This window comes from Manacus vitellinus, unplaced genomic scaffold, assembly GCF_001715985.3.
Source record: "Manacus vitellinus isolate BGI_N305 unplaced genomic scaffold, ASM171598v3 scaffold_5_pilon, whole genome shotgun sequence".
In the NCBI taxonomy this organism is placed as follows: domain Eukaryota; kingdom Metazoa; phylum Chordata; class Aves; order Passeriformes; family Pipridae; genus Manacus; species Manacus vitellinus.
The window spans coordinates 43,030,886-43,047,723 of NW_021940682.1; the positions used below are offsets into that span (position 1 = coordinate 43,030,886).

Genomic DNA, 16,838 nt, shown 5'->3' on the forward strand with positions numbered 1-16,838 from the left:
TAATCAGAGAAAGAGTGGTGCATATATAAAAGGTTCTTCCTTTCGCAATATGTATCTTATTAGTTTAGGATTAATTCTAAGGTATTATGAAGAAACAGAGGACTATTTTTCAAACATTTCCTTTTTTATACTTCATTTGTTCAGGCTGATAGTATGTTCACTTCCACTTCTGCTGGCAGATGGTGGTGGTGAATACAGCTTATCCCCTCTAACCCAAAATGGGGAGCAGAACAGAAAAAAAATCCTAACTTATGTTCTTTTTTCCTCTAACCTCATCACTCTGTAGGATTTTCCTTGCACTGAAAGAGAAACCTGTGAGGAAAGGAGGTAAAACAACTGCAGTAACAAGGAAACATACTAACACCCAATGCAGTAAAAAAAAAAGCAGAAAACTGCAGTTACAGCAATTGGAATAGCACTCAAGTTTTTATCTTCTCCTTACTGGTCTCTGGAGAGAATACCAAAGACAAAGATTCCACACAACATTTCTGAAAACTCAGAGACCTAAAGTGTAACACACCCATCCAGGTTTATGGTTATTTAGACTCCTTTTGTTTCATTTTGATAGAAGAAAGTCCCTTCCAAAATATTTTGCATTTTTAAAGATGTTTGTTGAAGTATGCAAAAACATAACTGATTTGAATTCACTTACACCAATTCCCCTTTTTCCAACATAGCTGTTTTGGTAGAGCAGATCAAAACCAGTTATTAATGCTTCACTCTGGGATTACAAACACCTTTTTAAGTGGACAAAAATATTAAGAAAAAATTCGTAGTGAAAGACCAGACCAAGAAAAAACATGCTGCTATGCCTTCTAAGTTGCCTGCATTCTTACAGCAAAGCACTGTTATAATCCTTTTAATAGACGTAATGAAACTCTTAATAGAAGTGAGTATCCCTAAGGAAACAGATTTCAGGCATAATTTGAATATCATAGTTCAGTGGGAAATTACTTTTTAGGCAATGTGTAAAAAGATCTCCACAGTCCTCTTGATTGCGAAAAGAAAAAAAAAAGTATATCTCTCTGCAAGAGAAAAGATCTTTATCAATATAACATTGAATATGATACTTAAAATATTTTAAACCCTCCCAACCCCCAAAACACATCTGCATTATAATTTTAAATACAAACATGTGATATAATCAGAAGAATTTGCTTATGTTGATCTCCGAACAGTTAAAAGTAAAAAAAATGAAACTAGTAATTAGTAAGCAATAATCACAACTTTAAGCCAAAAAAGAAAAGCAGCTTCGACAGGATTTTAGACCTACATTGTATACAAAAAATTTTCAAAATAAATGCATAAGATACTCTTAAGTAACAGTTTTAATTTTTTAATAACTTTATTTCTAGATCAAAGTACATACTTGATACTACTACAGATATGATGAGAAACAGCACTAAACCTAAATTCAGGTTTTCTTTACCACTAATTTAGTTATAAAGAAGAAAAAACCAAATCCAAGCAATGTTACCCCTCCCATCTTTACTAATCTTTTTTCCAAGGTGGCTGCTTTTTTTGGAAGTTTCACTTGGTTGGGTTCATTCTTCTGTTCATGCTGAGGCAGATGTTAAGTTCATATAAAAAGTACAACAAAAAAAGTGTTAGTGTGAAAGTTTATGAAGTATTTTATTAAGTGGGTTATAAAGTACCCAGTCCTAAGAATTCGCATGCATCTAGGATTTGATATTATTTCTTTCTGTCTCTGTCCTACTTCAACTGAAATAGATGAGTGTGTAAACCTTTATCTTATCTAATACTCAACCATTTTGTAATATATATTAGAAAAACAAACTGTTCATTTACAAACTTAATTACTCAGGAATAAAACGCGGCTAATAGATGCTACAAAAACCTAGTAACAAAACAACTGAACTCCAATAGTCAAATGTTTTAACCAGAACTTTTGCCATTTAATTACTAAAACAACTGTTTATTAAAAGAGCAAGTTAAATACGTAACACATTAGCCTTTGTCGAAATTAAAGGCACCATGGAAAGTACCTTACAAGTGCTTGCTCAAATACATGCTGAAGCTGAGTAGAGCCTTGTCATGAAGGGCAGCAGGGTTAGGTTCTGATTTCCTACCTTACTTCATAATGCTTAGAAGGCCATCTTATTTACTGTACTTTCAAAAATTATATGCTACAGACATGTACTGCTGACAAAGTCTTGTAATGACTAACCTTAGCAAACAATACTGAAGACTTTAAGGGAGTTTATACAAACATTTTATATAAGTGGTTTAACTGTTTCACTTAAATTTGCACTTTTCATAATAAACATTTGGGTGCTCTACATTCCAAAGTGTCTCATCATAAATTAAGTAGCACAAAAATGTTTTGTATTAAAGCCTTCACAACTGAAATTCATAAAACATAATAGGATTTTAAAAAACAAAAATTGTATTTTTTAAGCAATTAGAAGGTTGTTTCACTGGATACAAAGACATTATGCTTCATCTTGATAGCTATAAAACCTTAGGCACAGATAAAAGCAACATCAAGTGGCACCTAACTCAGATCTCTCCCAGCCCTTATAACTAGCCTGCACACACACGGGAGGCAAATATATACACAATTGATTATTGCATATGCAAAAAATGAAACAAATGGCTAATAAGTGTTTTGCCACAATCTCTCCCTCTTAATATATTTGGTGTTAAGTGATTTATTGGGAGAAGGCTGTTATATTACATTAAATTTACTTAAACTACAGGAAATTGCATTAGTAGCATTATACTCAAGGTCTGAGTTCCACATGGCTTCGTTCAGCAACAGATTCCTTTCTGACACTGATGCTCCATTTACTCTACCGCAGCGGCCGTTCCTTTTACTGCCCTATTACTTAAAATGACCCCATCTGACAAGAGTGTGTCACTGTGTTGGTTTGAGAATGACTGATATGGTGCTAACATCTAGCCTTGACCTCTCCCACCCTCTTCTTTTGTCACTCCACAGACTTATCTGGGATGCCTCCCATTCAATCTATAAAACCTTAGTATCTTCCTTGTGAGTCAATAATTCCAAACAAAAGATTCCTTAATTAAAAAGAGTGTCACTATTCAGCATAGCGTTTATGCCACAATGGTTGCCCAAGAGTGCAGGGACACATTCCACTATTCTTTCCTGAGGGAGAAAGAAAAAGGTAGATCATGCCTTCCTTTGGAGGATCTCCACACTGCTGTGGAATATTCCAGATTATTTCTCATTCTGTCTGGGGAAAGGTGGATGCAGCCCAAGCTAAGGCTAAAGAGCCTGTGGCACACCAACGTATGAAACATTTCCCTGATGGTGTCACATCTGAGGTTGCATTAGAAACCTGTACACAGTACTTAACAGCCTTACACACACTCACCTTCACTACCAGGTCCTTCAGTTTGGCAACTTCTTCTCCCAGATTCTTAACACTGCAAACCAAATCTTTGCAGAGTTCAATGTAAGTTTCAGTCGGTGCCCACTGCAGTACCATCTGTTAATAGTTACAGTTATTTGCCATAATTACATAATTTTAGATTATAGTTTAATATTCTTCAGTTAATGTATCATAAAAGATAGCATCAGAAAAAGTTTATAACTGCATTTATGCTGGGTTTTAATTGTATGATTTATGCACAACATAATCTACTACTCTTTAGCAGCGTTTCTTGAAAACTTTTGTCACATTAACTCTCCTATCAGCAGAAACATAAAGAAACAAATTTATCTCCTTTAATTGGGTGGCTTAACTCTTTGAAATAAATTATTTTTAAAAGTGTCCTTTACAGAAAGAGCATTGGAGAGCTCTATATAGCTATATAATAACCAAGACAGTTGATAAGTGTTCATAGGTTTCAATTTAAAAGATAGAATAACAGATTCTAAATCAATCTTCTCTTCTTTGGTTTAATACCTTGTGCGAATTTTTGAGAAAATGCTTATTCATGGTCTGCACAGGAACGATCAGCTTACTACACTCTTTATTCAGCTTCTGAAGAAACTTGTAGAATTCATCTTCACTACAAAAATAAAGCAAAATTTTGTTATTCGTCAAAATGCTGCACCTTTTGTAAGCCAAATATTACATATGCATTTCCAACACTGGCTAGTGAGTCAGTTTCATCACATACAAAAAAAACCCAATGTCATTTTAACAGAGTAGTTAAAGACTACTTTTAATATCTTAGCAAGTTTTCTTTTTCCTTGTTTGTTCTGTTTCTCCCCTCTTCCCCCCTTTTTTTTGGAAGAACAATAAATTACTAAGTTACTTGGAATATTTAGCTAGTAAGACACACTAAAAGCCGAAAAAGTGTCACCCAAAAGCTTTTCAGAAACATTCTATTAACCTCCACTTCTAACTCTCATCAGACTGTATTATCAATTGCAATATTTCATTACCTGCTGCGTAATTTTGTAACTCACTATGCATAATAACTGCAACACTATTTTCCTATGTGTGTGTGCGCACAAATCTAAGTCTTGCAACACCAAAAAGAGAGAACTTGTACTCAATTTTATGCTACATATCAATATTTCTGACCTGCAGCTTACATTTTTGAGGCAGATATGGGAGGAAAAAAACCCTGCTTTCTACTTTTAGAGCTAAGACTGAAATGAATAGGTTTAGAGTAATTTAGTCTCCAGCACAGTGTAATAAGATAAGAATTCAATAACACTGGCTTGGCCCTTGGATCTCGAAACATGTACCTCAAAGGCCTAAAATATCTGATGTTACCTATTTGGAAGAACATTTATACTTGGTGCTCAAATACAAACAGGAAGACAACTCTAATCAAACTAATTTTCAAAGAGTGGAGAAAAGGGATTAATTTCAACATTAGGATTCTAGAGGTTCCATGTGTCACTGACTCAACATTACTGGAAGCATCAGAGAATTTTAGTTGTAAGTCATGGTGCTGGTCAGAAATATTTTGCTATTGACCAGGAAGAGGTAAAGAGGGCAAGGAAGATCATCCAATTGGTTTTACAGAGTGACCTCTCAAGCCCTGAAAAACTCCTGAGAAGTGCCTGTATCTCCAGTAGAAAAGTTTCCATTAGCTCTGAGCCATTTGGGTGAATAACAGGTAGAGCCAAAACAAGAGATAATTATTTATACGTTCTTACTGCAGAACTTCCTCTTCTGCAGATCCATAGGATCTGAATAAACTAATTCAGATCCCAACACTCCTCTATTCCCTAGGGCAATCTGCTATTAAACCTAAATGCAACATGCTTACACACCATCTTACTTGCTTCTGAGGGCAAAAACGTATCCATGAAATTTGCCAAACCAGTAAACTAAGTTACGTGCCAGTGCAGTGCAAGTATCTAAACAGAGCTGGAATTTAGCCCATAGAGTGTCATAGAAGGCTTTCCTTCAACTTTGGCACAGGATCATTAGTGAGTAAAGTTTCAACCACTGCTCAGGACGTCTGTGATTTGCAACAGTGCTGAACTGTTAAGACTTTAACATTTAAAACAGAAATATCTAGATGCATTAGTAGGTATGCTGGAGGTTTAAAACCAAGACTGCTCATGGTTTTCATGAAGATGGGGAAGTAAGAATGCCCATTAGTACATCTTTACAAAATAAACTATTATTTGTTTCAGAACAATGTAACTGAACTGAGTATTTTGAGTAAAAACCCAAATGCTAAACATCTGGAGATAGTCTCAAAGTTTCTCTCACATTACTACAGTCAAGCCATAATCGCAAACATTTCCTTCTACTCAGAAAGATAACTTTTTAGCTGTCTGGGATCAGCTATGGCACCTTCTGTGTTTCATCATAAAGGAAACTATTTTTTGGAATTCTGGAAGGATTCTCAGCAAATATAAAGAGTGTCATGGGCTTCAATTTCGGAGGGGGAAAGAAAGAAAGAAGTACATTTATTCTTTTCATACCACTTCACTTCTTAACAGTTTAAACCCCCCTCTGGCCCATTTTCATATAATTTTATACCCACTGCAGTGATTTGTTCTTATATTTAGAAATGTTTTCAAAAAATTATCACTTTTAAAAAGAATTAATGGCTGTCAAAACATCAGTGGCTAAACAGTACTAGACACTCTCTGAGTTTATAATCAATCAGTTCAACATTTTCTACTATGTTAGTTTTTCTATGACCTAATGACTGATTTTCCTTCTCACAGAATGACTTTGAACAAGTGGGAAGTAAAATCTTTATATAATAGCATGTAAACATAGTCTATGATTTTAGTCTCAAGGTCAGATTCCTAGAATACATGTCAAACTATTTTCTAAAAAACTATGCACAGTCCTTGCCATAATTGAAATGCTGTCATATTTTGTGTACTTCCATCTTCAATCAATCAATTATTTTCTGCTTTAGAGAACTTCCTATGATCTTAACCCACACTGTACTAGGAATTACATATGTCACTGGCATGTGAGACTGCACCAGATACCATTTGGGTATTTTATTGTATTTGGCCACACATGCAGTGAATGGATACTTTTTTGTATTTCTCCACTTGCTCCCTCTGTTCAAATTTTTAAGCTGCTCTGTTTGAATGTGTATATTGAACACTATTACAGAACAATCTAAAAAACCCACACATTTTAACTTAAAAATGGATAAAGCTTAAACTGAGCAAAGTCCCCTTAAAAGTCTCTATTTTAATAGGAATGACTCAGATGTTGTTAAAGTTATTTATGGTGTATCGATATCATATTGGTTTATTTAGTTAGTTAGTTAGTTAGTTCTTGCATGCTGAAACTTCAGTTCTTCAGTCTTACAGCACAAGCTTGCACCTGGATCCTCTTCTGAAAATACCCACTTGTTTTGATGGAGAATCACAGAATCATAGAATGGTTTGGGTTGGAAGGCATCTTGGAGATCATCTCATTCCAATCCCTCTGCCATGGGCAGGGACACCTTGCTTGAAGCCCCATCTAATGTGTCCCTGCAACACACTATCAGGAATAGGGCATCCACAGCTTCTCTGGGCAACTTGTTCCAGTGTCTCACCAGCCTTATATCTAATCTAAACCTGCCCTCCATCAGTTTGAAGCCATTCCCCCTTGTCCTATCACTACATGCCCTTGTAAAAAGTCCTTCTCTGCTGGTCTTGAAGGCCGCCTTTGTAGACCTCTCTAAGGTCTCCCTGGACCCTTGTCTTCTCCAGGCTGAACAATCCCAACTCTCTCACCTAATGCACAGTTGCAGCGTGATTCAGCTGCCTCCAAAACATGGTGACATGTACAGACTGAATTTGAACCCAAGCACATTCTTTGGTTCAATGAACAACATAACTAACAGAGTCTAGCCTCATAGCACCTAAATAATACAACAGTGCTCCCCAGTGTTTTGGAGAGGAAAGAATATCTAAGAGAGTAGCAGCACAACTGACAGGTCACTAGTCAAGAGGGAGATAAACACTCCTTAAAGAGGAACTCAACCCTTACTGTCTAATCCTATTTTCAGTAGCTATTGTACCATAGTTCGGCGAAGTAAGAAGAGGAAAGATATGAGCACAGAATTTAAACTAAAGTTGAGGTGTGTCTTCTGGAAAAAAATATATTTACACATAAAGGGTAAGAGGTTAAGAAATCCTAGTACTCCTTTTGTACTTACTATATCCTTCATTTTTCTTTTTGTGCTGGATGTGGAGTGCTCTAGAGAGCAGTCAGTGCTTAGAGAACTGATGAAGTTTAATAATGTTGCTGAGCAATGTACCTCTCAGCTCAGGCCTGGCTTCCATGGTACTGCACAAGACTATGCTAAAAGTATGACGGGTATTGCAGAGGTGATGCTTAAAGACTACAATGGCAAAAAATATCAAGTTGAAATGGAAATTTAAAGGAGTACCACTTCCCTAAAAAAAGTTTCCTTATAAATCTACTGATACATATAATCTATGATAAGGAAAAAAAACCCAACAACTTCTGAAGTGCTTAATTTGTAAGATAAAAAAATGAAGTATTTTAGAAGCCAGTTAAAACTGCTTCCAGTGGAAGACAAAAACAACAAGAAAGTCCTGAATCTATATGGAAATAACATGTATGATTTAAGATACACATGTACAACATTTAATTTATCAGTTCAAAATTAAAGCCCTATGCAGAAATTATATGCATCTTTCCTTCCCACACATCTTTTTATTGTACCTTACAATCAGAAAAATTTGATTGCAAGACTAACAGAGCCTGCCTTGTCTATGCTTCCAATGTTCTTTATAAAAAACACACCTACCACCAGCTCTCATAATCCACTAACTAGCATATTCTTATGAATGCTATGCATGGGATAAGGTGTGAGAGAATTTTATCTTTGAGCAGCAGAAAATAATGCAGTCATCTTAAATAGTTAATATTTCACTTCCATTTCCTCAGATATACAGTTAATACCTCAATTCCAGGTTCAGAATTTCAGAGAAGTCTTCAATTCTTTTTTCATCCACTTGCAGCTCGTTAATAGCACCTAGGAGTTTCTCTTGATCTCCGGGATTTGTAATGCCAATCTAAATTTAAAGAGTAGTTCCAAATACAATTTACTTTTAATACTTATTAGACATAACAGTACAGTATCATTTATTACATGAGCTTCTAAATAATTAAGAGCCAAAAGAAGTTGTTTTTAAGTTATTACAACCAATTACAACATATGTAAGTGCCAAAGGAAAAAAATAAAACCACAAAAAATACCTGATGCAGAACAGAATTACAAGAGCTGAGAAATTGCCAAATTGAAATTGCACAGGATACTCAGAAAATCTGATTAAGGTATATTAAGAAAAATTAATAGCAGCTTGTATAAGTACCCCTGTGTTGTTAGGATGCTAGGCTTATCTATTTCAGAATCATCAGTGTCATCTCGGACAGCAAAATAACGAATCATCATAATGGTGATACAGCATTAACTCAGAAAGAGAAGAAACTATCAAATCAGCATCAGTTGGAGAATTTGACAGAAAGTGGTCTTTTTTTAACTGAAGAAAATCACGATTTTCCTAAAAAAAAAAAACAAAAAACACTAGTAACTAAAATTCTCCAAGTAATGCCTGATATAGAAAACACTGTCAGCTGTGCTATTCATCAAGTATTTCAGATTAAATTTTAAGTCATATTTAAATCCTAGGTTGAGAGTTTTCTTGCAGAACACTTAAGTAAATTAAAAAAAATAATCCTTTTGTTTAAAGGGAAATGCTTCTGTGGCACATTCAATACTTTTCCTTGCTCATCTGACAGGACTTCTGGTGCTAGTAGCCCTAAGATTCTCCTCCAGAAAAGTGAAAAACCTCATAATGCCAGCTCCAAGTATGACTTTGTTCCTAACTTTCCAGCTGAGTACCTGGATTCAGCGGGAGTAGACCACTCAGGAATGTGAGAATGCAAGGATCCCAGAGTCTCCAATGCTAGGACATACAGGACTCTCACTGATGGTCTGAGGTCCTGAAGCTCCCTTCTGCAGCCTCAGAAATCTATAAGATGTTAGTATTCAGAGTATCACAGATTTCTGCAACTACTGCAGAAAGAATTTTGAATGAACAGCTGACAACACACATCAGATCAAAACTCTAAGAAAAAGATAGTGCCTGGAGAAATGCTTGCTTTATTCTGAGACTATCGTTTGTGACACCCAGTGTTCATCATGACTGCATAAAACTGTCCTCTGAGTTCTCCACCAATCACAGGTAACAAATAACTAGGGGCTCACAAGTGTGTCTTTAAACATTTTAAAACCGTACGTGTACAGACAGGTAAGCTCTTCGGTAAGGTAAAATCCCAACAAGATTTATTGGGAATTTAAGTACAGGTGTCAAGAACTTTTGAGTTTCCAGTAGGTTATCCTGGGTACCTGAACAAAATGCACTGAAGTCTTTTTAGCAAATATCATTAGCAGCCTTAAGAGAGAAAGGTCTGGGTTTCATAGAAATTATTTGCTTTACTTATGTCAAGCTGTAAGTTTGCTCAATTCATTAGCTCTCACGTTTGCCTTGTGGAGCCCTATCTGATATGAACCAGTATTTTCTTAATGCTTACAAAGCATTACAGGAGTTATCATGTATATGTAAGCTGATTTATAAAATGGTAGTTACTCTTGAATAGTAAACTTAAAGCAGAACTCTTATAAAGATTGGGTGTGCTTTTGACTCCACCTTCTTATTCCTGAAACCAGCAAATCAGGATGCAGCTTTCTGGTCAGCATATCAGGATATTGTACCTTGTTCTTCTGCAAATCGATCACTGACTGAGGGTCACCATATCTTGAAAATACAGTTCAGGAAGTAAAGAATGTGATAAATGTCACCACAGATAAAGCCTTCCACCACCACAGCAGTTCTGCATATCAAGGTAAAAGGTGTGGAACTTAAGAGATAGGAATTTGATAGATCAGTCCAGACTATTTCAGAAAGCAGACATATTTTACCTTTCTAGACCATCTCTGCAGAATGTGAGGGTGACACAGAACCTGACTGTTCACGCAATGATGAATGCATGGGACAATCACAGTATGACAAGCCCTTCTTTATGGATAAGCAAGTTTTTAAGTTGGTGTTGGTTCAATGATGCTCTGCAGTCCAAATTACAAGAATATTATTGTGAAGTGGCCATATATTTAAGAATGTACAAGTGTTGTACAAGAACTTGCTTATATCTGTAAAACAGACTATGTGCACTCTTGATTTTAATTTTAGCTACATCAACTCAAAGAACATCTATTTTATTCTTTATTCAAATAGATAAAAAGCAACCACTGAAAATCCAAGCCCCAAACTCACATTCCAGCATGAACAACACAAGAGGTGAATAACAGATTGCCTGAACACCTGAAAGATAAAACCAGTGAAGCTATGCACAAACTCTCACATCCTTCCACCTTGCCCAAGTGGCCACTAATTTTAATAACCTGACGCATTTCTGTCAAATATTAAATGCTTTATTGCAGGGACAGGGAGCAGAGGAGTTACAGTCCTGGAACTGTGATATGGAAGCACACAGACCAGGTAATTATCTAATACATATAGTTAAATTTCTGGATTATATTTTGAATTTTGATGTGTCAACTTTTCATTATACATTTCATTTAATCTCAAATCGAGAACAGGGTGTTGACTTCTCTTATTCTAAATTAAATAAAATGTGAGAAAGAAACCTTTTTTCAGTCCTAAATGCACCTAGACATAAAATCACTTCTGTTGCTATCTTACAAGAGATGCTTAAAAAAATAAATAAATTTGAGTGTCAGGAGTAGTGCAGAATCAGACAAAACCCATCAAATGTTGAAGAGACACGTCCCAATATACTGAACAGATTTGTCTCAATATGGAACAGTTTATAAGCTTAAGGAATGCAAGGATTCCAGCTTGAAAGACTCATTGTTTAGGCTCTGTTGTAGAATACAGATAAAGATATTTACAGAGAAAACATCTTTCTGATATTGTTTGATGGAGGAAAGTGTATCATGATAGTGACAGGATTTCTCCCCAGTTCTCTGGATACAAAGCAGCTTGGTTCAGAGGCATCCATCAGAGGTCATCATTAATCTTTGTAGTAATAAGATCCAGGCTATTTAAAATAGCTGGCTGTTAGCTGAAGGTCTGCCATCACAGTAAAGACTTTCAACTCTGGAGTTACGAGGGAAAAGATTAGATTCGTTCTATCAGCAGCGTGGGGAGAAACTGTTAGCAGAGCTCTAAAACTAGACTGCATCAAGAATTTAGGATAACTTCTGAAGTGCTACTAAGCCAGGAGCATTACATAATTTTTTAACTTCTCAATTGAAGACTCACAAATTAATTTATGTCCACGCACAAAGCATGACTTATTTTCCAGGAACTGTTTTCTGCTGTTGCAGAGTTAAGAGGCAATATCTACAGGAATTGTTTTATCTTCCTGTGCAGAAGCAGCTGATCCAGGTGGCTATTTCAGTTTGTTCAAAACTTTCAGCTTGTCTTTAAAATAGGGAGCCTAGAACATGTTAAAACACTGAAAGAGAAGCTATCATTTTGAGTGAAATTACACATCTTTGGAGAAGGAACTGTAAGACTTAGTCATTCACTAAACTCCACAATTTTATCCCCTTCCCCCAGTGGCCTCTGGACAAAAAAAACCAATGACTACAACACCAAAGGAGATGATGAATATGAACATATGCTCAGTCAGATTTGCAGTTTAATGCAATCATGACCAACACAGCAGCTCACAAAGGGATGAGAAGCAGCCACAAGTATCTCCTTTAAGAACAAAATTCCTGTCAATAGGGGCTTTAGGATTCATATAAATCCCACACCAGGACGCTGTCCACTGATCCTGAGGCTTCAGAAAAGCAGTAACATCAGAACACGTTACTTGCCTTATAATATTTAGAATCATAGAATCAACCCGGTTGGAAAAGACCTCTGAGATCATCCAGTCCAACCCTTGATCCAACACTGCCGTGGTTACTAGACCATGGCACTAAGTGCCACATCCAGCCTCATCTTAAAAACCTCCAGGGACGGTGAATCCAACACCTCCCTGGGCAGCCCATTCCAATGCCTGATTACTCTCTTTGCAAAGAAATTCTTCCTAATATCCAACCTAAACCTCCCCTGGAACAGTTTATGCCCTCTTGTCCTACTGCTGGTTGCCTGGGATAAGAGATTGATGTCCACCTGGCTACAATCTCCTTTCAGGGAGTTGTAGAGAGCGATGAGGTCTCCCCTGAGCCTCCTCTTCTCCAGGCTAAACAATCTCAGCTCCCTCAGCCTCTCCTCATAGGACTTGTGCTCAAGTCCCTTCACCAGCCTTGTTGCTCTTCTCTGGACCCGCTCCAGCACCTCAATATCCTTCCTGAACTGAGGGGCCCAGAACTGGACACAGTACTCCAGGTGTGGCCTCACCAGCACTGAGTACAGGGGAAGAATCACTTCCATGGACCTGTTGGCCACACTGTTCCTGATCCAGGCCAGGATGCCATTGGCCTTCTTGGCCACCTGGGCACACTGCTGGCTCATGTTCAGCTTCCTGTCAATCCAAACTCCCAGGTCCCTTTCTGCCTGGAGAGTCCCCAGCCTGTAGCGCTGCATGGGGTTGTTGTGCAGGACTCGGCACTTTGCCTTGTTGAACCTCATCCCACTGGAATCAGACCATCTCTCCAGCTTACCCAGGTCCCTCTGAAGAGCCCTCCTGCCTTCCAGCAGATCAACACTCCCCCCCAACTTGACGTCATCTGCAAATTTGCTAATGGTACACTCAATCTCCTCATCCAGATCATCAATAAAGATATTAAACAGGACTGGGCCCAACACTGATCCCTGGGGGACACCACTAGTGACTGGCTGCCACCTGGATGCAGCACTGTTCCCCACCACTCTCTGGGCTCGGACCTCCAGCCAGTTCCATACCCAGCACAGAGTGCCCCTGTCCAAGCCATGGGCTGCCAGCTTTTCCAGGAGTATGCTATGGAAGACGGTATCAAAGGCTCTGCTGAAGTCCAGATAGACACATCCACAGCCTTCCCCTCACCCACCAGGTGGGTCACCTGATCATAAAAAGAGATCAGATTGGTCAGACAGGACCTGCCCCTCCTAAACCTGTGCTGGCTGTGTCTGATCCCTTGTCCATCCTGTAGGTGTTGTGTGATTGCACTCAGGATGATCTGCTCCTCAGTGACCTTGCCGGGCACTGAGGTCAGGTTGATAGGCCTGTAGATCCCCAGGTCCTTCTTGCAGCCCTTTTTGTGGATTGGTATGACATTTGCCAACTTCCAATCATCTGGGACCTCCCCAGTGAGCCAGGACTGTTGGTAAATGATGGAGAGCGGCTTGGCAAGCTCTTCCAGCAGCTCCCTCATCACCCTTGGGTGGATCCCATCTGGTCCCATAGACTTGTGGGGATCTAAGTGGCTCAGTAGGTTGCTAACTGTTTCCTCCTGGATTACAGAGAGGCTATTCAGCTTCTTAGCTCTGTCTACAAGCTCTAGAAGCCAGTTGTCCTCAGGACAACCTGTCTTACTCTTGAAAACTGAGGCAAAGAAGGTATTAAGCACCTCAGCCTTTTCCTCATCTTTGGTGACTATGTTCCCCCCCACCCCACCCCGGTCCAAAGAATTTATGGTTTCCTTGTCCCTCCTTTTGCTATTGATGTATTTGTGGAAGCACTTCTTATTATCCCTAACAGAAGTGGTTAGATTGAGTTAAGGCCTAGATGAATGTCCTAGTTAGAACAGCTGGGACCAGTTCATCACTGGATGGGTGTAACCCAAAACTGTGCATTCTATAGCCTTCCATGCCATTTCCCAGAAACTGTTATCAATAGACCATTTACACCCTCTGCCCAGAGCAGCCTGACTCCTCAGGCTATAAACTGGGTGTTAAGAGGCCTGCAAGACAGGAGGGTGCCTCCCTGTCCTCACACCCTTTGTGGAACTCCCCACCCTGAGGGAGGTACTGGGCATTCCTGCCTGAACTGGAGGATACATATAATCTTGGAGTCTTGGGACTTTTTTAACCACTCGTGGGATCCAGAGGAAGACTGCAGACCACCGCTCTCGACCGGACTGCAATCACCACTCTTGACCGGACTGCACCATCACTCTCACCAACAGGTTTTTCCCTCTCATCTTACTTTGGACTCGGGGCCCAACGAACACCACTCTGTTCATGCCCCAGGGTGCTGGGTTATACATTTGGGTTTTGTGGGTTAAAACCAACTGTTTGTCTGTATAATCGTATTTATTGTATTATTTTATTAAATTGTTATTTTGACTTATAATCTCTCCTTTGAGTTCATTTCCCCTGCCAGTTTACCTTTAAAACAGCACAATGAACTCTTAAAAATCTCTTAATTGACAAAGTTCCCTATACATGCACCCTCTGAGAATACAGAGCTACTTGTGAGTTCTGTCAGAACAACTAAACTGTACTCAGTTACAAGACAAAACTTCAAACAAAACATCCTTGTTGATATCCACTCTGAAGGAATAAAACTCTGGTTCCACCTGCTAGAACATGTGCCTCCTTGGTACCAGGATAGGGAGAAAAAAAGCTGACACTAAGGACATGGCAGTACATCAGCAGCAGGGAGCAGCGTTGAAGTAGCTGTTTTAATGAGGCATCTCTGGTATCCCAGACCAGGCACAGAGTGCTCAGAAGAATTCTGAAGCCTGAAGTACTTACAGTGTTCCAAGGATACTCCTATAATTGGATTTTATTATAGCATCCTCCAGTAAGCACAGAAGTCTTTCGTTTCCCACATGAAAAAATCCAGTAAAGACTAAGGAAAAGCAACCACCCTATCTCCACTGAAAACTGAAGTTTTGTAATATACATCACTTAGTCCTGGACAACAGTAAAAGACCTTCCCAGCTGCAGTAAACTGAAAGAAACAAAATCTCTTTTTTTTGGTAAGGTTTTACAAACCTGATTGGGATATGAGATTCTACATATTCTCCAACAAAAATTACCACCTCACAAAGGAGGACCACATTTAAAGTAGTAGTTCAGGATTATGTACTGCTAATCCAAGCACTGATTTCCTTTCAGGGAAATCATACTTAAATACTAAAAATGGTAACAACTAAACTTTAAACCAGAACCATTTCCTGCTTAACCCTGATCATTCACTGATCTGTTAGATTACACACTTCATGGAAAGTCTGTCTATATTCACATTAAAATTCAAGAAGTTGCAGAAGATGCTGAAAGAATTTTTACAAGGTTAGACATTTATAAAGAGAAGGCATTAAAAACATTATAAAAAGAGGAAAAAAAGTAAATTAAGTTTTAAAGTAGTAAACTGACCTGTATTAAGTCATCTTTTTGCATGATCAGAAGTTCTCTTAAAGTTATATCTTGTTCCTGTATAAAACAAAGGGGTTTCTACCATCAAAAAGGATTTCAGAAGAAATCAGTTTTCACTTGTTTTTCCTTGTTTTACTTCAGTTTTCAAGAACAAAAGGAATTAGTTGTTTAGTTTAGAAGCATCACATGTGATGAATGCACATAATCAAGAAATTCAATTTAGTCCATTGTAGTTTAACTTACCATTTTATATATAAACTTCTGCTTAATAAATTTACTTGAATTAATATACTAGTAGTGATATAACTTTTTATTATGTAGTAGTTGCATTTGGCTTTCACGGATTACTTGACAGATAGCAGACACACAAGATTACCTTCAATAGTCCTCTAATGTGTTCTAGACCAAGACCATGTAAAAACACTTCCATGTCATCAAAGAGTGAATAGGAACTGTAAAGATAATAAATGAGACCGGAGTTAAAAACAGTGGACATCCAGAACAAAATGCTATAGAAAAGCTCTTCATTCAAAGCACTGGGGAGCAACCTAAAGCTGCACACATCTGCTGATGACAGAAGCATCTCATAAACATCACGGGATGCAATTTATTTTATCAAAATTCTATAAATGTCTTTTCTGTCTAATAAGTTGAATGGAGCCTGAAGGTGATGATTTTCATAAATAAAGGTCATTTTAAGTCACAAAACACTCCAACTGAACCTTGAAGTTGGGTCACAAAACCCTGAAAAATGTGGAAGTAGGGTTAAGGAAGATAACTATGTATTCTTATCAGATAACATTCATATAAACTGGATTCAGTCCACAACTCTTACCCTTCTGGTTCCAGTTAAGCCAAAAAAAGGTTATCAAGAAAACACGAATGTCTGTAACTAAAGATAGTGGAAATTAGTCCATCAAGAAACTTGTTGTCAGAAGACTACTGTTCAGACTGAGGAGGTAGTAAACTCTGAAATGTAGGTTCAGAGTTTAACATTTCTAAACAAAGACAGAGTACCAATTTTGATTCCTTGCTCTACTAAGAGATTTAAAAGCATACGGGGGGAAATAACTAAACAGCTTTCAACATTCAGATGAACTTTAGTGAA

The 16,838-nt window shown here is 37.9% G+C and overlaps 1 protein-coding gene across 1 annotated transcript in view; it reads right to left on the reverse strand.

The window, feature by feature from the left end:
- Positions 1 to 378: 378 nt before the first annotated feature.
- Positions 379 to 16,838, reverse strand: part of ASZ1 (ankyrin repeat, SAM and basic leucine zipper domain containing 1) — a 38,471-nt gene continuing 22,011 nt past the window's right edge. Inside the window, exons 7-12 of the mRNA XM_018080250.1 lie at positions 16,107 to 16,182; positions 15,731 to 15,787; positions 8,352 to 8,464; positions 3,894 to 3,999; positions 3,360 to 3,473; positions 379 to 1,561 (exon numbers count right to left, since the gene is read on the reverse strand). Coding sequence (XP_017935739.1) covers positions 1,415 to 1,561; positions 3,360 to 3,473; positions 3,894 to 3,999; positions 8,352 to 8,464; positions 15,731 to 15,787; positions 16,107 to 16,182 — 613 coding nt within the window. The 3' untranslated portion in view covers positions 379 to 1,414. The remainder of the gene's footprint in view (positions 1,562 to 3,359; positions 3,474 to 3,893; positions 4,000 to 8,351; positions 8,465 to 15,730; positions 15,788 to 16,106; positions 16,183 to 16,838) is intronic.